At 39.1% G+C, this 25,891-nt stretch overlaps 1 protein-coding gene across 19 annotated transcripts in view; it reads left to right on the forward strand.

The window, feature by feature from the left end:
* Positions 1-25,891, forward strand: part of AFDN (afadin, adherens junction formation factor) — a 195,571-nt gene that overhangs the window by 119,445 nt on the left and 50,235 nt on the right. For 13 of the 19 annotated variants that reach the window (XM_019479784.2, XM_059714980.1, XM_059714969.1 and 10 more), the window contains 9 exons: positions 5,886-5,947; positions 6,833-7,038; positions 9,747-9,767; positions 10,509-10,654; positions 13,198-13,286; positions 15,143-15,408; positions 16,250-16,393; positions 21,797-21,995; positions 24,104-24,207. In XM_019479784.2, the coding sequence (XP_019335329.2) occupies positions 5,886-5,947; positions 6,833-7,038; positions 9,747-9,767; positions 10,509-10,654; positions 13,198-13,286; positions 15,143-15,408; positions 16,250-16,393; positions 21,797-21,995; positions 24,104-24,207 (1,237 nt within the window). The remainder of the gene's footprint in view (positions 1-5,885; positions 5,948-6,832; positions 7,039-9,746; positions 9,768-10,508; positions 10,655-13,197; positions 13,287-15,142; positions 15,409-16,249; positions 16,394-21,796; positions 21,996-24,103; positions 24,208-25,891) is intronic. The other 6 variants (XM_059714974.1, XM_059715025.1, XM_059715019.1 and 3 more) reach the window with 1 other exon arrangement.

Raw genomic sequence — 25,891 nt, forward strand, 5'->3', positions numbered from 1 at the left:
TATTGGGGCTTCAAAGCAGACTTTTTAAAGAAGCTTTGATATCCAGTCTGATGCTCCCTGATGGTTATTATGAGGCCTAGGTGTGTATATAATATAGATGGGGTCAGTTTCCATTTCTCTTCCTCAGAAAGCTATAGTGTATTTTGGTACTTTAGGGGCTTTTGATGAAATAAGACTTATTTTTCTAGTTTGACACAGAGGCCATGTATTGCAGTCAGTTTCTTCAACATTTTGGTTTTGTATATCCCTAGCTCACATTCATTTAGTGGCATGATGGGATCTGATTCCTAATCTCAACAATTGTACCTCCTGCCATGCTGTATGTGAATGGCAGGAGTATGATTTTGGGATCAGGAGTCAAATCTCAGTCCTGTCATCACTATTTGCCAGTGTAGGGGGGCCGCAATCATGATTGTTGGATCCCACTGTACCAGCAAGTTGAAAGCTGAATGCCTGCACCCCAGCATGGACCAGTGCAGTCCTGCATTTGGAACTGGCAATCAAGTGATTATCAGTCTTAGCCCGAGGACTGCACTTGAGCCAGTTTGAACTCAGGTGTGGTCCTGGGGCTGGAACTGACTATTACCTGATTTTTGGTCTCAGTCCCAGAGCCCCACGTACCATAAGGTCAGAAAACCTCGTGCAGCCCAGCTGCACATGTGGCTTTTTAAGGTGCTGGTATGCCTGAGCTGTGTCATCTAGGGAAGGTTCTCTGATTTCCCAGGTCCCCATGTGCTAGGGATGCCAGAGAACCACATGTGCAGTGGGCTGTGCACACAATTTTTAAAAGTCCCAGCTCATGGGAACCAGACCGTAAGAAAAGGAAACCTCCATCTGGTCCCAGGGTCTCCATGGCTGGGATGTGTGTCAAGTGTCTTCCTCTGCAGCTGTCTTGGAGCTCTGGGGTGAGGTAGTCAACATGCTGGGTCTCCATGACCCAGCACCTCAGCCCAGCTGATGGACTACCCTTGCCTCGGCACCCTAAAAACAGCAGGGTTCATCCCCATGCTGGGCTGCGCCACCTAACCGTCAGCCTGTCAACATGGAAAAATCCCCAAAGCTCCCCTATTAGGACCTATAGGTCGTGGATGTATGGGTTTAAGATGTTTGGTACTGAGTGTCACCCCTGTTGCATTCTCCTTTCTTACCCAAGAGCTTGTTTGTATATTTCATAGATTCATAGACATTAGGGCTGGAAGGGACCTCGAAAGATCATTGAGTCCAGCCCCTTGCCCAGGGGCAGGAAAGTCAGCTGGGGTCATAGGATCACAGCAAGATAAACATCCAAATTTCTCGTGAAGGCATTCAAAGTAGGTGCTTGAACTACCTCCAGTGGCAGGCTATTCCAGACCTTGGGGGCTCGGACAGTAAAGAAGTTCTTCCTTGTGACCAGCCTGAAAAAAATTATTTGTTTTTTGCATTTGGCAGATTGATAGATTTAATGGTATTGCATGTCATCTCGTCAATTGGTGCTTATAGTAATTTAAGGTTCAGTAGTTGGTGTCATAGCAAATTATAGCTTTTTGGAGGTTTTTAAAGTTATGATATAGACAGTTCCCTGTTGTTAATATATTTGTTAATGAGTACCTGTGGGTTAAGAAAACTGGCCAGAAGTTTATTTCTCAGAGTGGAAGGTTTGCAAAGATTATGTGGGTGCTAAAGAAAGGTGATGTGACTGGTATTACTGCATGGCAGAAAACAGGCATAGAAGAGAATTGTTTTCTCTCCAAGCCAAATGTTGTCTCTGAGGAAATGTAATTATAAATGGTTGTGGACTTGAATGTATCTAGCTATAAACTTCAGTTGAATGGGTATCTGGCTTGTATTAATCTTTCTGAAGCCATGGCTGTGTGTACACAAAGAAAGGAAGAGGATAGCGTAGATCCTTTTCTTCCAGCAGATGGCTCTTTACTTCATAAAATTAACTTGTGGGCCAGGAAATGCATAGAACCTGCATATGTTTGTATGTATATTAAGACTTGGGTATGTTTAGTTTAAAACAACTCTATCTTGTGATTAGATCACATACGAGTATTATTGCTACTTGTTTTTTTTTCTTTTTTGTAACTGTTTTGTGTAATAAATGTTTTTATGTTTAGGTGTCTAAATTATTCTTAGATTTGTGATTTAGTTATGAACACTTGCTTTTCATTGCCAGTATGTTGACATTAATTTTGGTATCCCTACAGAATATGCCTTGATAGATATGTAACTATATAATAAGCATCACAATTTATTGGAGCTACATATCTATCAAGGCATATTCTGTAGGGATACACAATATTAATGTCAACATATTGGTGACAAAAAGCAGGAGCTGTCTTAGCATTCACAAATAAATAACAAATCTGATACGTAGACAGATATAGGTGTAGATATAAAAACAAATTAATTACCCTTGTTTGCATGTCTTTATAATACAGTCATTGATTCCATGATCATGCTACTTTTTCCATATTCAGTTCACAACATGGACAGTACTTTGGAGTGAAGCAGCAGTTCAGTATTTATTTTCACTTTTATTTTTCACTGCGTGGTCCCTTGTTTCACTTACTGTACACCATCCAAACTGAATATGACGGTCTCCTCATGCTTTTCTGTGATGCTTATCACTTCTTTATCTGATTTCATACCTCAAAATGTTAAATGTTTTCATAGCTCTCAGGAATTATTAAACTATTATCCCTGTTCTACATATAGGGTACCAGAGCATGAAGGGATCAATGTCCTAATTTATACCTCTAATCTTGGCTAGCTAAGTTTCAAGATGGCTGAAACTTGCACATTTTGATATAAACATGAACTCCTTATTGTGTATTATTGCCCCATCTATAAATGGGAGTGCTGACTGAAAGGGGAATAGCTTCTCTTGGGCTGTGTAGTGAATCAGTGGAAAAGATCAGAACTTGAGGTATGCTGTCCACTTTGTACTAGACTGCAGTGTCACTACCAGGATTGCTAAACACCCACAGTTTCCAGGTTGGCCCTCAGAAAAAGACAAACTAAAGCTTGCCTGAGTGATTACTCATCGTAGTCGAGTGACTTACCCAATACTTTCCAGATTCTAGCACAAGTAAGGCAGGGTGCCTTGTGGACAAACTCAGTTTGTTTGCTGGGTGTGGTCTGTCCTAAAAATTCAATGATGTACCCATGGGATGGCAGGGGGAAGGAATAGGAAGTGAATATACAGTTTTAATAATCATCATGCATACTTGCATCAGTGCAGAAATGAGATTACATTAAGGGGCAAAAGACCTGGGGGAGTTATAAATATTATAAATCAATAATAATGTTATTCGGTATTGATGGGTTTACTGTCTAGATCAGTACAGGATGACAACTTCAGAAAACTTTCCTGACATCTACAGGAAGCATATGGTCTTACAAGCCCCCCTGCCCTTGGGCAGGAAAGGTCCCTTCCAGCCCCTAACATCTATGAAACCAGTTATAGTAGCATTAGGAAGACAATAATTTTTGTATATGTCCCATCTGTATTGGGCATGCTAAAAAGAGGTGGTCTTGGCATAGTATATGTGCAAGGTTATTGGAGTGCTGACTCTTTTCCTTTTAAGGTCCTAAATTCATCTACCTCACACAATATTTCACTTGTATAACTGTCAGGTTGGTATGACAGTATTGTTTATCTTTTTATAGATTCATTTTCTTATGCAATCTGTGTGCATCTTAATTTGTGGAAGGACATAAATATAAGCATTGGTGTTTAATGCCATTTTAAAGTCTAATATTACACATTCCCTTTAGAAGATGCAACATATAATCAATATTTCATGGCTCCATTGACTAGACATACAGACTGTTCTGGCTTATTGTGAAAATGTAGCTGATGAGCAATGTGAAAAGTAGACTTTTATAAAGGAAATAGTGGTGCAAGACAGATGATAAAAGCTTAAAATGTAACTGGCAGCAAAATAGCTTAGGATTGTCATTCTCACAATAATTTAGTTTGACAACCTTAAAAGGGCTATTTTTAATTAAATTTGCCTTGCATAAAAACTGAATCAAGGGCTTGTCTTTTTTCTGGGGTTTTGAGGGGAAGCAGAGGGTAGGGCACATTAGTTGAGGTAACTGTTTTTGATGTGCTGCAGTAATTAACTTGCTACATCTGGTTCAAAATAAAATTAGTGTTTACAAATTTACAGATGGCTTAATGTACCTTAAGTAGTCCCTTTTTTTGACTAATTCCTTCTATCCACACTTAATATTTTAAGACTACTCCTTCTCTTTTAAGAAAATTAGTATTTAGAGATTTGATAAGCAACTTTATTCATTACTATAACTTAGATTTTTATCACTGGGTACTGGAATTCTAGTTCCTATAGGGCCATTCATACATTTCCCATGTACCTCCTACTGCTGTTTTCTTCCTGGTTTTGGGACACCTAGCACCCCACATTCTCTGACAGTTTTTTTTTTTGGCTGGAGTGACAGGATCACCAGCGCTTAAGTCTTCCTTTAAGGCAAGAAGCCTGAACAAAATAAGAAAAAATGAACAGTATTCCTAAACGTTTACCTCTTTTCATTTGGAATTGCAGCAAGTGACTCGTATCTTTATATATTAATTCCGTGTCTGTAGTGTGGAAGTCTTGGCTTCACAAATATTATGAATGCGCAAGATCTTGTGTGAGGGCTCCTAATACAGCTCTAGACTTGCATTAATAGGTACTAGCATAAAATGACTGAAAATATAGTTCAGTCACCAGAGTTAAAATGTATACTCCTTGTGACTGTGTGGAAGTTGGTCATTCTTTTCACATTAGTGTTTCAGTAGATTGTAAATAATGGAAAAGTTTACTGTAACTTAAAAAATAATAGGCACTTGTTAGCGTGATACTTTGAGGTTGAAATGTAATTGTAGCAAAAGGATTTTAATGCTTACTGATTGGCTACACTTACAAGTCTGTTCCCTTTATCTGTGATCATGATGTTTGTGACAGAAAATTTAATGAAGTGGAAGAATACTTTCATATTTTCTCAAACCAAGGTGTAGCTAGTGAATTTAATTTTAGATCTTTCATCAATGATCATCTTCCATGAAGTCAACAGTCTAAAAGCTTTTACTCTGAAAAGTGGCTATATAAAAATGTCGCCATCTTCTGCGTATATCTGCTCAGATGTATGCAGCATGCTCTTGTGGCAACATAAGCTTTTGCTGGGTCTATTTGTTAGTTCTGCAGAGCCAGCACTGATACGAGCAGAAATTTTTCTCCTGAATTCTAATTTAGTTTGACTTTCAGATCCCAGGTTAAGTTTGTAGTATTGGCAGCCAGTAAATCCAATATAATTGTCAAGTAGACATAAGATTAATCACTGGATAAAACCACATAATGCCAGTTAATATCACTGAAACTTAAAAGTTAGATGAAATGTAAAGAGCACATACTTCCTCTCTCCTAGAGAAAGGAATTGGAGTCCTAAATTGCTTCCTGGAAGCGTTTTTCTATAATAACTACTATAGTACATCTTTACAATGAGGCAGTCCTTGTACGCTGAAGCTTAATTAACTTATCCTTCGTGCATTCTTAAATAGATTGTTTTATTGTGTAATTTGAGTCACGTCAATGGCAGGTGGCAGGCTGACTTGATCAGTATAGCGCACAGCGCAAAGAAGGGCATTTATTAATAATGCAGACGCCACAGTTCAGGTTTGCACTGTGCTCTTGTGTTGTGGACAAGCATACTTGGGAATGAATCTAAAAGGGAGGTGGAGCAAACAGAATTGAGTAAAAGCAAAGTATACATTTTGTGGGGAAAATGCTGTGTAGAGGTTCACAAATAAAACCCTTGGAGAAATCTATATCATTTGACAGTGGAATTAACTTTGCCTATGTGAATTGTTTCTTCCAATATTCTCCCTCTTCCTTTAGATCTCAGGACACGTATGGGCCAGAACTCGTATTACCTGCGAGCATCGAATTTAGGGAAAGTTGTAAGTATTTTATTTTATAAAGATGTAACTACTATTTACAATAAAACTATATTAAATATTATATTTGAAAAGTAAACTAATGTAATGCTTTTCTTAAAGTCAGAGGGAAAGTTGAAAGTGAAAATCAGTGTTTATTTTCCCAGTATGGTTGGTGGGGGAGGAGGAAAGAAAATGTTTAAGGTACTGGGGATAGGTCTGCATGTAGTTTGTTCCAACTATTTGGCATTCTTTGTCTCCAAATACCCAGTTAGAAGCAAAGTTGCTAATGGTGCAAAAGACCGAGTCCATCTCATATAAATTCTTTGTGTGTCAGATATTATATTAGATTTTTGTCAAAAGCCCAATTAATTTAAAGTGCCATAAAGAGTATCATGTAAAACTTAAACTTGGGTAACCTTGGACTTCTTTGTTCTGCTATAGCTTGTAGACTCTTGGTTAAGACACATCATGTGTTTCTTAACTAACCAAATGTATTGTGTGAAGCCTCAATATTTGAAAACTGTGAATAGGAGAGTTTGTGCAGGGATAGGGAAACTTTCAGCTGAAACTAAATGGATTTTAACAACGGCTTTTGGAGAGGGTAGGGTAGAAAAGTGAAATCGTGTTTTTAAAAAAACCCACCTGTTTCTAGGGCAGGCAACATATAAATAAATGAGAGATAATATTGCCCACATCTTTTGTTTTATATCCAAATGCCTTATTGTGACATCTCAGTAGCTGCAGTATATAAATGAGACAATTAGCAGCATATTAGCTGAATAAAAGAGCACACAATGCCCTCTTTCTTTCCCCCTCCATAATCATTGTTTCATTGTATTATGAAGCTGTTTTTCATTTTTCTTTTTATTGTGGGGTGACTTCTTGATGTCTCATTTGTTTCCACAGCTGAAGATGCCTTCTTATCTGCCATTATAAATTATACCAATAGTTCAACAGTTCATTTTAAACTATCTCCTACTTATGTTTTGTACATGACTTGTCGGTATGTATTGTCAAGCCAGTACAGACCTGACATTACTCCTACTGAGCGTACTCACAAAGTCATTGCAATAGTCAACAAGATGGTGAGCATGATGGAAGGAGTTATCCAGGTGAGTTTCAATCTGCAAAGACAAAAAAGGAACATTTGCAAAGAAAATTTGTCATTAATTATACCCTGAAGATTGTAATTTCAATTTAGGATTTTTTTAGCTTTTCACATAGAATATTGTCAAGTATCAGCTTGTCATTTGCATTTATATTGGTGAAATATTTTCCTTGCAAATGAGAAATATGATGTGAGATAGTAAGCTACTATTTTCCTGGGAGGGAAAAAAATGCAGCTATGCTTAAGACCGGTGTTAGGAAAAGAAGGTTTATTTCTAGATCTTGCATCATGATTGATCCACTATGCCCACAGCACAACTTTATTTTTATGAATCACTTCTTTCCTATGAGAAGTTCTGATGTAAACTGCAGTTGCATTTTAAATAAGGCCTAATAAAACAGGCATTTACGTTGACCAGTGAACTGTCTAGAAAAACATTTTTTTAAAATGTGGGGTTTTTTCCACATTTTTGACTCTGCATCTAATGGAAACCTACAGTAATGTTCAGGTTAATTTTTTTTTCTGATCCAAGTTGATATAGATGTCAGTCATGTATAGAGGGAGGAAAGTTTAAGATCAAGATAAGTTAGTATATACTAACATGAAGCCAAGTCCTACTTGCAAAACTCATTAAACGTATGGGAGTTGTGCTTGTACAGTGAATATAGGTCAAGTTGTAGTATTGACTATGAACTTTAAAAGGGAATGTCAGGTACTTCTTATTAGCTCTTGTTAAAATATGCTTCCGTTGCATTATTTAACCAATATCCTGAAAAAATAAAGTGATATATTTAATCTATTATTACTATTTGCTCTATTTTATTGCAGATGTTTTCTAGGCAGAATTGTTAAAATGCTTCTTTATAGTATATAAAATATGTTTGCATACATTTTCTTTCAGATTAGTAAAAATAAAAAAAAGCTAAAGTTTATGTTCATTTTCTACTTAAATGTATTATTTATTCCTATTACAGTAAGTCCTTGGGGCCAGAGCCCATTGTGCTAGGCACTGTACAAACATACAACAAAGAGACAATTCCTGGTTCCAAATGTTTGAAATCTGTGTAAAAATTTCAGAAAACAGGTCAATTTTAAAAACAAACATATGGGTGGAGCTAGCTTGTTGAATATCACTGGTCAGCATGAGAAAAAAGTGATCATGGTAAACAAGCTTTCATTACTGGCAGTTGATAGGTAAAGGCGGGCAAGACTGGCATATGCTAGTGATGATGAGCTTTTGACAGAAGGTCACTTAGATTCTGAAAGCCACTTGAGGTAATGCGAGAGAGGAAGTTGATTTTTGAGGTAAGGCGAGATAAGCTGCAGGATAACCCCAAATACTGATTGTAGACATCCTATTCAGTGATCTGGGAAATGAGATGGTAGCTGGAGACGTATTTGGGGATCAAGAGGGGGATTTTTAGGATAGGCAAGGCTAGCACATTGGAGAGAGGAAGACAGAAAGGGAGACATTAAGGAAGAAAAAGATAGATGATGAGCACAGTGTCAAGAGATCTAAACAAGCTAGTGACATGGAGCAGGTGAACAAGGTAGAAGAAAGCATGCAATATTCTATCTCCAGAAAGAAGGGGAGAGTGTCTGTTTTGGTTTTTATCTGTTAGGTTTATAAGGAGATTTAATACTTCTAATGAAATGCCTAAAACTGCTCTCTCAAATTAAATTATGTGAAATATTTTCAGCTTTTGTGTTAGTGAATATAAACAGTACAGAAGATTAGGCTTTCATGTGGTAGAAAAGTTAGTTAATGAAATAAAATAGTGGAATAGCACTATACCAGTATACTTTATTTCTTGCATGCAAATTTGGTTTTATATTTATTTGATTTTTAAACTCTACAATTTTGCTGTCCCTCAAACTTTTCTGATCTCTACTTTTAGGGGGAATATCACCATTGTAGCCAATAATTATGGTCTTAAATCAGTTCAGGGTACTTAGAGAAGAGTTGGTTTCCGATGGAACTTTAAATGAAGAGTTAGAATTAGCAGTGTCAGCTGACAATCTCACATTTGTACATTCTGAGTACAAATAGAAAATAAGGAAGGTAGAGTCTGCTCTTAATTGAGAAGTCATATTACTAGATATTAGACACTTCTACATTTTACCTTTTGCTTTTTTACTGTTAGTGTAGTTTGTATGTTGCACAGTCAAGTTGTGTGTAGTATTTAACTCTTTTTTATTGTTTTCAATCAAAAGCTATGTATGAATTTGTCTTGGCCTTGTATTTTATATTTTATTTTTTAATTTTCCTTTTGTCCCTGTTTGTGTTTGTACATTGTCTTTGTTGCAGTAGTATGGGCAAGTAAGGCTCTCAAATTAGTATTCATGCTGCCTTACAGTGTATGCAGCCCCAGAATGGCTTGGAGTATGCCCTACAGGATTCCTGTGGTGCACTGACTCTGGATTAGCCAACAGCCTGTGATGTTAAATATTTGAGGGCATTCCTTGAATTAATTATTACCCATTAACAAGGCATTTCAGTTTCTTGTTGTCATGCTACTGGGTTCACCTAAAATGTTCCTTTTTTTAAGTTGTCTCAATTGTATTGCAGCCTCTGATAAAATTCATTTAGGTGTAACAGTGCACATATGTGTTTGTACCTTCATATTAGTGTTTGATTTCTAAACCTACCATGATTGTTCACAAGTTTCTTTCTTCTATTCTGTTTGATTTCCTTCGTCCGTTTTTCTCCAGGAGGTAGACCAGGTTGATCAGGTAGGACATCCTGCTGGGAACTGATCCTAGCTATGTTGGCTTAGCTCAGTTTCTCATGCTGCTTCCATGTCAAAAAACAATACTCAAACAGCTGGACTGAACAGTTCATAACACTCATTCAGCAACTGGAACATGCAGTACTAAAATCCTTTTTTGACTGTGCAACTTTTATCGGCATTCCATAATTTCTGCTTAACGCACTTCAATGTGGATATGAAATGACCAAAGTTCTTTTTCTTCCCTTTTATTTTTTTCTTTTGTTTGTGGTTCCTATTCTTTGGACCTCATCTGAGGTTGCCTGGCCTAGCATTTGTGGTCGGGAGCTGGTGAGATAGATCAGTACTTGGATACTGAGTTGCCTGGTGTCAAAGCCAGTGACTAGCAGTATCAGGGTGGCAGTGGGTCATAGTAAATATGTGCTTATGCACACGCAGATTACCAGATAATGCATACAGCTGAGCTTTTGGCGCTGCGTAACTAGATGCTAATGCCATTTTTTCTCTTTCAACTAATGCCAGTTGGGACAGAATCTACATACTTTTAAATATTAAAAAAACTTAACTTATCAGTTTGCATAGTTGCACTATTATATACACCAAAATATTCTGCGAATATCTGGTATCTGAGGTACGTTTGGTGAAATGGGAAAGGTACTGGTCTATCTATGGAGCCTTTTAAAACTGAAATATCTGATCAAGAAGGTACTTCTATGTATTGTTTGCTTCTTTTCTTTACCTACAGAAGCAAAAGAATATTGCTGGGGCACTTGCCTTCTGGATGGCAAATGCATCTGAGCTGCTCAATTTTATAAAACAAGACCGAGATCTCAGCCGAATTACTTTAGATGCGCAAGATGTTTTGGCACATTTGGTTCAAATGGCTTTCAAGTAAGGGCACTGAACTTATGTTTCTTTTATAAATTAGCCATACTCAAGTACTAAGCATTATTTCGACATTCCTGAAAAGTGCTACACATTTTTGTTACATTTTGTACAATGGACCCTATATCTATGAGTGAATGAGATTTCCATTGCTTTGGCTAGTTGCATCATAGTATGATTAGGGATCCTTTGGACTCTGCTGAGATTTTGCTCTGCATCAATTTTTCATAGGATCACAGGAAAGCAGGGCTAGAAGGCACCACACCAGGGCATTACATCCATCATGGCAGGATCATTTCTGAGTAAACAATCGCTGAAAAGTATCTGGCCAGGCCTGCTTCTCAAAATATCCAGGGAGGAGATTCTACAACTTCTCTAGCATGCCTGTTTCAATGCTTTATACCCCTCATAGTCCAAAAGTTCCTTCTAATTTCCAACCTAAACCTGCTCTGCTGCTAGTGTGAGGCCATTGCTTCTAAACCTGCAGCAGCAAAGAGAAGCCTTATACCCATCTTCTCTATAATCACCCTTCAGCTATTTGAACTGTTACCAACACTCCCCTCCTCCCACCCCCCACCACACGCACACTGTTCTATTTGCCAGATGAAATAACCCTAGTTCTTTCAGACTTTCCTCTTAAATCAAGCTTTCTAGGCTTCTAATATTTTTGTTGCTCTCCCCTGTCCATATCTTTCTTAAAGTATGGTTCCCAAAACTGGATGCCTTACTTCAGGTGAGGCCTCACCAATACACTATTCCTGTTCCTTTTTCAGCACATTCAGGGATCTTACCTTCTGGGTGTGATTGGCTCCTTGATATACTTGTTTAAATCAGCTTATATATGTCCTGGATATATTTGTTAAATATATATAATTGTGTGTAGTCATTAGCCAGATGTTCTGTATGTATTTGTTTTATCTGTAACCTAAAAGTGTTTTTGAAGCTGTTTAGAACATCTTTGGTGCAAATGCTATGATTCATATATAATCAGGTTATTAATCAACAATTTATGCATAAAATATAATTTTGAGTGGTGTCTAAAGCTGTAGGAGGTTCAATAAGAGCAAGCTCTTTTGTATGAAAAAAAATAAGCTCTGTTGTCCAGATCATTTGGGCATAACAATTAAAAAGGTGCATCCTTTCTCTCTGGACGTTCTGTTCCAGTAAGGTGTGCATGGAAGTCCTTTGAAGGAAAACTTCCTCAAATTAAGATGTGATACATATTGTAGTTAGCACAGATTTCAACAGAAATAAGTGATCTAATTGTTTTTGAACAAAGTTGCTTCTTTGAGGTTAAGGTAAAGAAATGCTTCTCAGACTGTAGTACTGGCAATTTGCCTCAAAGAGAAAATAACCAAACGCTTAGCAACAGGACCATAACAAAGCACTTTAGGAAGGAAAAATGAACATTTCATGCTATTGTGTAATTGGCATAAATGGAAGTTGCAAAGATACGCCTTTTGGACAGGGGAAAAAATTTCCTCCTTAACTATACAAACCTCCATTTTCTGTCAACATTAATAACATATTTAAAGCTAGGCAGGTCCACACAGTTGCTTTGTTTAGGAATAGACTGGGTTTTCAAAACTAGGAAAGAAGTGTGCATCCTTACCCCAAGATTACACTATATTACGGTGTCATTATAACTAAGAACCTACCTATAAATCCTGGTGGAAGTTTGTGGTGCATTGGTACCTTTAATCTCGCCCTTTTACCCCTTTCTTCTTCCCTGCCCCCCGGCTGCTGAGTGGCCATTATGCTATGGTTTTTGCCTTTTGGCCACTTAGCAGCAGGGATGTAAGCAGGAGGGCAGGGTGGGGCCTAAAGAGTGAAATTAAAGGTGTTGCTGTGCTTCAAACTTTCACTATGATTTAGTTAGGTCCTTCATTATAACCCTAACCATTAATTCCTTTTCCACCAATAAATGGTTTGGGAGCCTGATTGTTGTATGATGCACTCATGTGTTTTAATTGGGTTATTATTTTGAGATAGCAGTGCCATAATATACTGTAGACTTTACTTTTCCATTATTGTGAAGGCATTGAGAGATTCAACCCTAATTTCTGTTTATTTGATTTTTTTTAAATAATTCCAGTTATGTTCCATGAAGTTAACCTAACTGTTTCAAGTTCCGGGTTGTTATTTCAGTCTCTCCTTTTTTTTTTTCCTCAAAGTGTTTTTTTATGTCTTAAAATGAGGACATCATTTAAGACTCAGAAACCTTTCTTTAGGCTCCTAATTCATGCTAGTCACATACGACTATGTAAAGTTTCATTTTCAGATGACCAATGCATTTTCTACATGGTTGCTGAGCCGATTCCTTTTTTTTGCAAGGTTTCTGGAAAAGATGTAGGATTATTGATCAGACTGAATCCTTTAAAAAAAAAAAAATAGTAATCTGTTTCTGGTGTAGCTGTAAGCTTGAGTTTTGTGATTTTTTTTTTTAGGAATTCTATAATTGTATATCAAGATCTTTTAGACTTTGAAAGTGTACAGAATAATACATGTGGTTAATGTTTATGGAATTGCAAAATTGTGCATGATTTCAGATACCTGGTTCACTGTCTTCAGTCAGAGCTTAACAACTACATGCCTGCATTCCTTGATGATGAAAATAATCCTCAAAGGCCTAAAATAGGTTAGAATCCTTTTTTTTTCTTTCCACTAAATCAAGCTGTGTACACCTTGTAATGGACTAATTAAATGTCTTTTTTGTCGTTGATGTAAGATTTAGTTACTGTCACTAATGCCTAAGAGTTCTGTGAATATACTCTATCTAGATATTAGAGTAGGCTTTAAAATAGAAGGAAAATATTCTTTTAAAATAGAAACTTGCATAAACCTAATCACTTGGGAAGAACTGATATAACAAATTTATAGTAATTTCTATATCTTTCTGGCTAGGGACAGATACTCAAGAAGCCTGAGCTTGAATTAATTCAATCTTTGCAGGTTAATTTAACTGGCTAGGCTAAATCAGTTTTGTAACCAGACAGACATCCCAGAAATGCAGGCACATGCCTACAGTGGCTCAGGCTAGAAACCAGGGGACGCTAAAGCAGCCCTCCCTTCACTTGCACATAGCTGAGCTGAGCGGGGTGTGGCCAGGCCCCGACTCTGATTAGGGAGAAATGTAGCATTATGATCAAATTGTTGGATATAGTGGGAAAAGGAAAATGGGCTATGCAGGAGAAAGCTGTTCATTAAAAAAGGACATCTTTTACAGAATAGTAAATATGAAGAAAAACAAGGACTTAAGGAAAGGGTTCTGTTTAATAAATATAAAAGCTTGTTCTAGTGTGAAAGCCATCTTTTTTTTATATTTTTAAAAACTGTTCCACTTTAATCCTTTTTTATAACCTTTAGCTGACAAGTTATCCTAACATTATAAGCAAAAAAGTCATGGTCTTTTCAGTATTATATGCAAGCAATAGTGCTGATTTTATTAAAAATATAATGTGATCTCAACTGACAACCTTAGTTTGTGAGATTCAAATTCATGCAAAATTTAGTAGATAACAATAAGCCTTCACTAAGCAGTCAGCCATACTAGACTATCTTTCACAATAGTCTCTAGCGATGTTGGCATATTATATTTACCTTTTTAGCTACTTGAAAATACAACACAATTTTTCAAGTGAAGATGCAAGTAACATTACTTATTTGTTAAATGAAAATTTATAGTAATGCTCTTAAGTTATCAAATAAGGCTTGGGCATCAGTGACAGTGTTTTTTCCTCTGCAGTTGTGTTCTACAAATATTAATAAACTTATCTATAAAGCAGTTTCCAAGGAGAATATTTTGGTTTTCTGCTTAAATTAGTTAGAAGGGGAGTACAGAGTGTCTATTATGCAGAGTTTCAGAAAAGTAGTTGGTAAAAGGGAATAATAATATGGATGTATAAAGCATTTTTTAACATCTTTATACGTTGATATATAATATGGGGCCTCCTGTTGTCTTTGATTATGTTCTGTGAGAAGGAGGGAATCAAATCATTGAACTGTCTTTTTTTTTTTTTCTGCTAGCATGCTTAGTACTTACCAGTAGTATGGATAATTTGAAGTAGAGAGCCATGGCATACCTTATAACTTAAACAAGGATTTTTAATTTTGTGTGAATCAAAATTTTAGAACAGAAAATACGTGTATAAATAGAGGGAACTTGATATGGATCTCCGAAGTATAGATAATTGGTTAGTAAACCTTCACGCTGCAACTTTTGGATATAGATTCAGTTTTTTACTTCTAATAGCCAATAGCTTAATTTAAATAGGCTATTTTAACTGGTCCTGAACCCTAAGGTATGGTGTCTACTTACTGGTTCATTCTACAGAATAAACATGAACAGTACTAGGACTTTCACGATTCACACAGTAATACTCTAATATCAGTTAAATCAGGTTAGATGTCTCAGCCTACAGTTGTTTAAAGCATGAACACTAATTGCATACTTCATTATGTAAATGTAATTCATTTTGTGCTTTGTCTCTGTAGATGATGTCTTGCATACGTTAACTGGAGCTATGTCCCTGTTGCGACGATGTAGAGTGAATGCTGCACTAACTATACAGCTCTTCTCCCAGCTGTTTCATTTTATCAACATGTGGCTTTTTAATAGACTTGTTACTGATCCAGATTCAGGATTGTGCTCTCATTACTGGGGAGCCATCATTCGCCAGCAGTTGGGCCATATTGAGGCCTGGGCGGAAAAGCAGGGCCTAGAACTGGCTGCTGATTGTCACCTAAGCAGGATAGTGCAGGTAAGCATTCTATAATGCTTGCCTCTGAGACACATACTCCTAGTTAGGTCTGCCCCTCCCCCCTACACCTCCTCCCCCACAGAACATAGCACATTGGCACTATAATAATGTAAATCTGTTCTGAAACTCTGGATCAGTATATAGAGATAAAACTCTCTGATCTATTAATGCACCAGTTATTGAAAAAGATTATACTATCTTGATGTGTTTTTGCCAACAGAAGGAACTCAGTTTTTGCCTAAAACATCAAGTATAGCTTGGTTGAACGTACGGACAAGTAGTTGAAAAATTAAGTCTTCTTCGCATAGTATTCCTTTGATTCCCATATTGAGCCACTGTATTGGTCTTGATAACCATATTGGCTGCTTGCAGACATTAAAAAAAAATAATAAAAAAACGGTACTTTAAGTTCTACATGCTCCCATGCCAAGTCCAGTGCATGCCCAGAACAAGCAGCATTTTAGTTGGACCCAGCTTGCCCAATGTTTTTATAGATCAGGTGCTTTAGTGGGATGCTTTTGGTGTTTTTATCTAATAGCTGATTGCCTCCACTATAGGTAAAAGTGTCAAAAAGCCCTGCTGAAGCACCCAATCTATGCAGATGCTGCAGAGTGAATCAAAGTAATGTGCTGCTGCTTCTGGTAGAGTGTGGGGTGTTTTTGGCGGGGGGGGGCGGCGCATTAACATCTGCAAGCAGCCATTACTCTTAACAGCAATTCTGCTACTTGCTGCATGGCTTTCTCTCACTTCTCTGTTGATCGAGATAAATTATGAAATATGTAAGAGCTAAATTTCCATTCCCTTCTCAAATTATAATTTAATTTCCCTGTTCCTTTTTCAGGCTACTACACTGCTTACCATGGATAAGTACTCACATGATGACATTCCACATATTAACAGTACCTGCTTTAAGTTGAATTCCCTACAGTTACAAGCACTGTTGCAGAATTATCACTGTGCTTCAGATGAACCATTTATCCCAACAGTAAGTCTCTCTCTCTCTCTCTCTGCATTTACTGCGTTCTTCAACATATCCTAGCTGAAGAACAGTAGTCACTACAAAAAATGCAATTGTTGTTTGAATTTATAGTTGTAGTAATGGCATTAAATAACTGGCATTACAGTCTTTATTATAGAAAAGATATGAAAGCTGATCAAATATTTAATTTCCTTCAGTGATTTTGTGCAAAATGTTATGAGTCATTACATTAAAGCTGGTGTTGGCGACATCTTCAAGTAAGCAAATTGATGAACTTTTCTGTCCTATTTCATGTTTTTAAGGTTTCAGCTATGCAGTTACTTTAAAAACATCTAGTATTCTAAATCTTGCCTGTAAAGAAGTTTGCAAGTGTCTCTTATTTACCATATTTATTTGATTCTAAGATGAGGTTGCCCCTCCCCCCCACAGTCAGCATGGCAGGGGGGGAAAGCCCCTTGTCTTAGATTCAGGTACTGAGCAGGGGGAGGGGGCAGACAACTGCTGTGGCTTTTACTGTGGCCCTGAGCCAGGACTAATTTCTCTGGCAGTGTCCTGGGTCAGGGCTGGCGTCAGACCCAAAGCAACCTTCTCCACCCCTCCTTTTCCACCCCCCTCACCCCCACTTGCCCTTTGCAGTTGCTGCAGCTTCTCTCCCCCCACTGGGTGCATTGGTTCCAGCCAGGACTGAATTCCCTCCCAAAGACTGGAGGGAGTTTGTGGGGGTGGGAGAGGGGCAGAGATTGTGGGGAGTGGATGGCAGTGAAGAGGCAGAGATGGTAGGGAGTGGGTGAGGAGGAACAGAGACTGGGAAGCTGGGGGTAGGTGAGTACAGGTGGCTGGGAGCAGGAAGGCTGCAGGGGGGAAAAGGGCAAGGGGACCACCTGATCCCTCCCCCACAAAATCCCCCAACCGCTGCTTTCCCTGCTGTAGCAGTCGGGGGGGGGGGAAGGGGGCAATGTAAGATGACCTTCTATGCCTGGAAAATTATAACAACATTTATAATTTTTTCATATATAGAATCTAATGGGGGGGGGGGGTGCATCTCATTCAGGGTTTTCTTAGATTTGAGTAAATATGATACAGTAGTAGTATTCCTTCTCTGAAATTTTCATAGCTTAGAAATCTAATGGGTTAGAAGTGACTTCACTGTAACATGTACTGATTTCGAACGTTTGTGACTATACCTTAATGTTGAAAATAAGTGCAGTTTCCCAGACTTGTGTTAACTAAAGAACATAACTTAAACTGCTTGTTTATTGACTAGATTCTATCATTTTTTATTAATTCATGTGCTGTTAGGTTCTTCAAAGAAATATTGATCAAATTAATATCTGTAGAATCTATATGTTTCTTGGCTTTCAGTCATTATTTTAATTAGTCAGTATTTGCCCATAGCTACTACATAGTGGTATTTTGTAGGTTATAGGCTACTTGAATCGGGCTCTGTAAATTTAGCTTGTAAGGTACCACCCTGCCCTGCCTTCTACCTGACTTAATACTAACAAGTCTATCTACTGGTCTCTACCTTCTTCCACACAGTAAGTAAAAGAAAACAAAATAGCATTTATTTTTTGTCAGTTGGTTAGTCAGCCTGACTGACATAGGGGATAAATGCCAAGGTATGCAAATCCAAAAGTGTCCTGAGAACATAAAGCTTTATACAGATCTCTTCTCTGAACCATCAAATTGCAGAATAACACATTGTGGCAATGCACCTTTGGTGCCTGCCACTTGAAGGGCTGGAACAGGCAGTCGGCAGGTGCTTGATTAAGGCAGCCATTTTCAAACTTAAGCCAGGCAGACAGAGGCAGCAGTTTGGTGCCAGCCTCTGGGGAAGTAACATCACCCAGCTGAGCTACTGCTTCTGGAGCAACTTGGAGGTAAGGGCAGGAGGCTCCTCGTCCTGGGCATGACCTGAAATTGCACCCTGCTGGGGCTGGGGAGACCTGGAGGGGCTGCCCGTGGCAGGACAATGTCATTCAAATACCAGGACCTCTAACCTCCCCAGTGAAAGGCGGGTAGGGGTGCTTTAGTAAACCCAGCCCCCACAACATTGTGGGTACGAGGGCCAGGCATGATTGCAGCTACCTGAGCCCTACATGGGTGTAAGATCCCAGAGGCCCCAGGGAGGGGGCAGTTGTTTCGCCCAGAGAAAGTAGGCAGTTGTGTGGTCCCAGAGAGGGGGCAGTAGTGTAGCCCTAGGGAGAGGGCATGAGAGCAGAAGTGGCCTGCACAGACTAGGGGGTGTCTTAACGACCCAAAGGACTGTGTGTAATTCAAGTGCTGAGTAGGGCTGAAGGGACTGCCCGAAAAAGGGCCAGTATGGTCCCTATGTTCAAGAAGGGGAGGAGGGAGAAACCGGGAAACTCTAAGGCCAGTTAGTCTCACCTCTATCCTTGGGAAAACTCTGGAAAAAATCATTAAGGATCACATTTGTGGGAGCCCAGCAGGGGAAATAATGCTGAAAGGAAATCAGCATGGGTTCATTGCAGGTAGATGCTACCTGACTAACCTTGTTTCTTTTTGTGACCAGTTCACAAAATGCTTAGACGCAGGAGTCGAGGTGGTTGTCATCCACCTAGACTTTAAGAAGGTCTTTGATATGGTATCTCATTCTGTTCTCATAAATAAACTGACAGGCTGTGATGTAGATGATTACATGGTCAGGTGGTTGGCAAATTGGCTTAGAAGTCGCACCCAGAGAGTGGTGGTGAACGGGTCGATATTGACCTGGAAAAATGTGAGCAGTCCTGGAAGACTCAGTCCTTGGACCGGTGCTATTCATTGTCTTCATCAGTGATTTGGACAAGGGCATGGAGAGCACCTTGTCCAAGTTCACAGATGATACCAAATTATGGGGCAAAGGTAACACACCAGAGGGTAGGGAACAGATCCAGGTGAATCTGGACAGGTTGGCAAAATGGGCAGAACGAAATAGGATTCAGTTCAACAAAGACAAGTGCCAAGTGCTGCACCTGGGCAAAAAGAACCACAAACAAACTTACAGGTTGGGGGATGACCTTCTCAGCAGCACAGCAGTGGAAAGGGATCTTGGAGTCATAGTTGACTCCAAGGTGAACATGAGTCATCAGTGTGACGAAGTGATCAACCAAGGCTAACCGCACTTTGTCATTCATTAGCAGATTCATGATGAACAGGTCCAGGGAGGTGATGCTTCCTCTCTATGCAGCAGTGGTCAGGCTGCAGTTGGGGTACTGTGTCCAGTTTTGGGCACCACACTTCAAGAGGGATGTGGAAAATCTTGAGAGGGTTTAGAGGAAGGCCACTCATACAGTTAGAATCCTGCAGGCAAGGCTCTACGGGGAGAGACTGAGAGATCTAGATCTCTTCAGCCATCACAAGAGAAGGCTGAGAGGTGATCTTGTAGCTGCCTATAAATTCATCGGGGGAAGGCAGCAGGGAATAGTAGATGCTCTATTTACTAGGGCACTCCCTGGAGTAACTAGGAACAATGGTCACAAATTGATGGAGAGCAGATTTAGGTTGGACATTAGAAAGAACTTCTTCACATTAAGGGTTGCCAGACTGGGATGGGCTTCCAAGAGAGGTGGTGCTCTCCCCTACCTTGGAGGTCTTCAAGAGGAGACTGCACAAGCAACTAGCTGGGGTCATCTGACCCCCAGCACTCTTTCCTGTGCAAGGGCAGGGGGTCAGACTCAATGACCTACTGAGGTCCCTTCTAACCCTAACATCTATGAAGGGCAGCACATGGCCCAACCTCCAAGTAATAACATCAGTGGTACAGTGAAGGCCGTAGTGAGAGTGCATAGTTGGAAGGCCCCAGTTGTAGGGCTTGAGTTGAAGCCCCAGGTAGGGGGTGGACAGGCCAAGGTTAGTCTATAGATGCCTGAGGCCACAATTGAGCCAGAGGCCAAGTGTGTGGCTCGGCCTGGGAGTCGGGGCAAGTCACGACCCCAGTAGGTCCTCAGACATGTTGAGGCTGCATGATTGGATCAGAGGGAGACCCCAATAAGTCCTCAGACACTGAAAGACCAAGTTAGGGTCCAAGTGTAAGAACTTGTTCTGATGTCGTCTGCGAGGCATGGGCCACAGTGTAGGGATGGTACAGAGCTGTGGATAGTGCCCCCTGGCATCAGGGCATACAATGGGCAGCCTCCTGCATTTACCACCAGTTTATTTAACCAGCAAGTCGTGGCAGGAAAGACTGGGCGGACTGCTCTACATAAACAGATGGGCGGGCCGATGCGAGACTTGGGTCTGAGATGGCCCCTTGTCACATGAATTCCCACAACAAGGTATTATTTTTTTTTCTCTTGCATGTCAGTGCATTATATTTTAATCTGTTTTCTACCTTCTTTGACTATCTTATCAGCTTTCAAGTTACTCAGGAAGTTAACTTGATTGAGGAAGTATAGAGGGTATTTACAATCATTACTTACTACTTAATACTTGGACACCTCCCAGTCCCTTCAGGATATTCAGCACATCCTTGTTACATCCCCGTGATGTGTTTGACAATCTTAAGGCAGCCAATATGCAGATAGAAATATTCTATACTATTAGATGACTCTTCTAATATTAGAATCTAATATTTTATATTCTGCATAAACTTACCTTCTGTGGATTCCTTCAAAAATATATATTTGAAGTAAGAGTTTGCATCATTTGTAAAGTTATAAATATGTTAAGAATTGTCACTGGGTACTGTGGCAGCCACATTCTACTGGATATTATAAAAACCTTTGGAAGGATTTAATATGGTCTCTTGTGAACTTTGGAGATTCACAGGAAGAAGCCCTTGTCCTGCACATCCTAAGAAATGTGGAACAGGTTGTTCTGTATGTAGCTAAATAGTTCCATTTTTTTTAAATGAAAATTATTTACTTTTTTTGTTGTGTTTGGTTTGATTTTATTTTTTTTACAAGCCACCAGAGTTCTGAAATATGGAAGTAAATAGCCTGTTATGAGTTTTCCACTTTTCTATAAATACAGATGAATTATTTTATATAAAAAGATACTGAGTTTGCTACTCACGTCTAACAGAAAATGCCAAAATTAAGGTTGTACATGACTCATCCTCTTTGGGCACCTGTATTTTAGTATAGTTTTTACATGATCTCTACCATTTTTCAGGCAGATGTTTTACAGAAATTTTGTAGAAGATGTTCATTATTGAATTAATTTAAAAGACAACATTATGAGATGTTTCACAAAGTTAAAGCATAAAATTGTGATGCATTAAATTTGATAAACATATAAAGGTGTAACCTACAGTGCATCTGTGCATAGGATGTAGAATGATGGTTATTATGGTTGTGCAAAAGTTTTATAAATGCTTTAACTTTGCAATCTAATGTCTTGGCATAGGCTTTTAAGCAGTGTGATAAAAGTCCTAACAGTTACAATGTCCTTTTGTCGTGTGTCCAGGAGCTTATAGATAAAGTAGTAGCTGTCGCAGAAAATACAGCTGATGAACTAGCTCGTAGTGATGGCAGAGAAGTTCAGCTGGAAGAGGATCCTGATCTACAGCTGCCTTTTCTTCTGCCAGAAGATGGCTATTCATGTGATGTTGTCAGAAACATCCCAAACGGTTTACAAGAATTTTTAGATCCACTGTGCCAGAGAGGTTAGTCCTGCTAATGTTGTGCCATTATAATAGGGTTATCTTTCTCTAGTACAGTACAATAACATAGAACTTGAAATATTTTTAGAGGTATTTACACATCTTTTTAAAATTTTTTCCCCTTTTCACAATGTCTTTAAATCTTCTTCATTATCCTTTGCTTTGTTTTCATTAGGCTATTTAAATTTGCCTGTGCAGGAAATTAGCAGTGTTTATATTGGCATTTTGTTTTGACTGTGCTGTCTCCACACTGTTTCAGAAGCTTTATTAATATACTTTTTGCTACCTGAGCAGTAAAATGATAAGTAGGTCACCAAGGGAACTTGAATTTTCTGTGTTTGAAGTTTACAGTGTCAAAGAACTATTTACTAACCACGTGCATTAAGGTTTTTGTACTTATTGTACACAAAGTGAAGCATTCCCTCTGTTCTTGGTTGGATACTGCAGAAATGAAAAAGGGCAGAAAAGACTGTAGAAATGACATAGAAGAAAGTTGGCACCACATGCCTGCATCTCTGATGTGAAGTAGTGGGATGCATAGTTACACCACTATCAATGGCAGAGAATGAAGGATGCCCATTTTTATAATTAATTGATTTCATGTAGAATACTGCGACTCATGTTTTAGTCCGTATCTATTAAATAGTGACAAGAGAACACGATAAAATAATTATAAGCTTCCTTTAGAATGTATTAGAAAGCACTAGAGCCTAAAATACAGCTTTTTTTACTTGATATGAAATAATGTTCATTATGTAAGAATATGATAGAAGTACAAAATTGTTGTAGTGTTGGGAAATTTATATCCTATCAAGGTAGTGGGCAAGAAGGAGAAAAAAATAAGCATGTGTACTTGGGTGAAATGAAATACAGGCATTAGTAACAGGAAAAGGCAAAGCAGAAGAGAAGATTGGATCTTCACATTTTTTTACTTTCATCCCTCAGGCCCAAAAGTTCACTTACCAGGAGAACAGGTTGTCACATGATATTACCTTTCAGCCATATCTCCAGCTGCCAAATTGCATTAAGAAATGTCTGAAAGTCTGTTTACATTTCCCATAATCAGTTCTTCTGTGTAAGCAGTTATAGTTTCCACAGGGATGTCATGATGCAAAACTAAACACAGTACTCCCAATGTGGCCTCACAAGTTCTGAATAGAGGGGAATAATCACTTCCCTTGACCTACTGACGACACACCTACCAATGCAACCCAGTATGCCATTAGCCTTCTTGGCAACAAGAGTACACTGCTGACTCGTATTTAGTTTATTATCTGCTGTAACCCCCAGGTCCTTTTCTGCAGAGCTGCTGCCCAGGAGTCAGCCCCCAGCCTATACATGGGATTGTTCCATCCTAAGTGCAGGACTTTGCACTTGTCCTTTTTGAAACTCATGAGAGAGACTTTTTGTCCCAATCCTCAAATTTGTCTAGGTCTCTCTGAATCCTAGCCCTACCCAGCATATCTACTACTCCCTCCAGCTTGATGTCATCTGCAGATGTGCTGAGGGTACACTGTATGCCATCTTCCAGTTTGTTGATGAAGACATTGAACAAAACCGTTCCCAGGATCAACCTAGTCAAAACTGTCCCCAGGCACTCCACTTGATACTGGCTGCCAAGTAGACATTGAGCCATTGATTGCTACCTTCTAAGCCCAATGCACCAGCCAGTTTTTTGTCCATCTTACAATCCATTCATCCAATGGACAGTCAGCTTGGTGCATGGAGAGACCCATATCAGGCTCTGCAGCATCCCAGCTCTAGGCTCCTCATGTCCTGGAAACTATAAAACCACATGCAGTCCCCAGCTGGGTGTTACATCAGGTCTATAAAGTCCCTGTCTACACATTCAGTTTAAGGCATGATACAGATGAGCCACAAAGTTGTTCCATGTTGTGTGGAGTAATTTTGTGGGTTTTTTACTACACTATCATGCCTTAAATTGAGTGGCACTTGTGGCCAGGTTACTGTTTAAGATGCAGTTTGCCTGTTAGTCGCATCTAAATGTAACATGGGTCAGAGGCCTATGGTAATACCCCAGTGTGTAAGCTATTTGGTTTTGTTTGTTCCACCAGTTATTTTTTTTTGTGAATTTTCTATTTCTCTTCTAGGCTTCTGCAGGCTAACACCTCATCCACGTTCACCAGGGACTTGGACAATATATTTTGAAGGTGCAGACTATGAAAGTCACCTGTTACGTGAGAATGCTGAGCTGGTAGGTATTCAGTGTTTGTAATAGCTGACAGAGAAAGTAATATGAAAGCTTTCTGCAAAATAGTCCTGTAGACAGACCAGGAAACTTTTGTGTTGTGTTGGGAACAACTTCTTGTTTATAAATGGCAGAGAAGCCAACTAGGAGAAAGGTCTTGTTGATTTTCTGCTTACTAATCATGAGTTGGTTAAGAAAGAGGAGTTGGGTGACAGAGTGATCAGAAACGTGTGATTCCAGAAGGAAGGAAACACTGGGACAAACTTCTTAGAAATGTTGTGGAATCTCTATTACTAGAAGTTTTTAAATGCACATTAGACACTCTTGTCTGAAATGGTATATGTGGGAAGATTCTGCTTTGAGCAGGGAATAAGCTTGATGATCTCTTGAGGTCCTTCTAGCTGTATTTTCCTATGATTTTATGATTGTGAAGAAAAGATGCAATTGTTTAATACATGGATCTGCAGGATGAAAAATCAGTTTGAGGAAATATTTTAAGATCAAAGATATGCCAGTGTTTTCTCATCTTTGTCATAATGTGCATCATAATGTAAACTATTTTTCCAATCGGAAGCAGAAGGCAAAAAACCTTTATTTTAAACATTGTAAAGTATTTGCAAAGTATATTTTTCATCTCTGGATGGGGTAGCCTATGCTGTTCTGCCTGGGGCTTGATAAATTAGTAAAAATCAGTGGATTAGTTAAACGTTCAGTACTGAATTTTCAGTTACCTTTCTGTTCAACAAACTCTGAACCCATAGACTTTTCTTGATCCTTCTTAAGGCTGGTGCAGAAGTGCAAAGGATGTGACAATTCCTGCTAAGGGGATTCCATACCAAGAGATTTGGTCAGGAGGGTAGAAACTGTCATTTAAAGGGACTTCCAAGCAGAGGCATAACTGGTAACGTTTGCTCCCTGTACAGCATGTAAGTCATGTCTCAGTAGCTGTTGGTTCCCTCATCAGCCTGCTGACTGTGCCAACACTTCTCCATCCAGCAGAAACATCTCCCATAATGCAGAAGGTGGTGGTGTAGGGTGTTAGGCTGATGTGGGGATGAGGACTACTGGGACGTGAACCCCTGTGAGCTCCACCACTGTGAGTCTCCCATTCCTGCTCAGTATGGCCAAAGCCTCAAGCTGGTCCCAGCATCTTCCCAAGTGTCGCCAATTTATATTGCAGGCAGCAGTGGTCAACAAACTGCCAGCTGTATTTTGCTAAGACCATGATGTCCCCATGCAGTGACCTGAAGAACCTTTGTGCTTCAGTGACATGGCAAATGCAAGTTAAAAATAACTTCAGTGACTGAGCGAGCCTGGCCTGCCTTGGTCCAGATATAGGCTTGGAGAGTATTGGGTCTTACTTAACAGGCATCTGGGCCTAATATTGAGTGGGTGAATATAGAAGATAGCATAGCAGACACATTCTTTGGGGTTTTGGGTTCTGTCACATTCCTTCATTTTCTCTGTTACCTCCGGTGATTAACAAGTATTAAATCAACATAGAGAAAATTGTCTCACTTCTAGAACTAGTGAAATTTGATACTTGTCCTTCGAGGTAATAAGTGACTGAAGGTTTTATTCCATATTCATCATACCAAGAAAGCTGTGGAATAGACTGGTCTGTGGTACACATGCAAGGCTGAATGAATTGACAAAAATAAAAATCAGGATAGAGGATCTAACTTGCACT

The sequence above is a fragment of the Alligator mississippiensis genome, chromosome 1, assembly GCF_030867095.1.
Source record: "Alligator mississippiensis isolate rAllMis1 chromosome 1, rAllMis1, whole genome shotgun sequence".
NCBI classification, from domain to species: domain Eukaryota; kingdom Metazoa; phylum Chordata; order Crocodylia; family Alligatoridae; genus Alligator; species Alligator mississippiensis.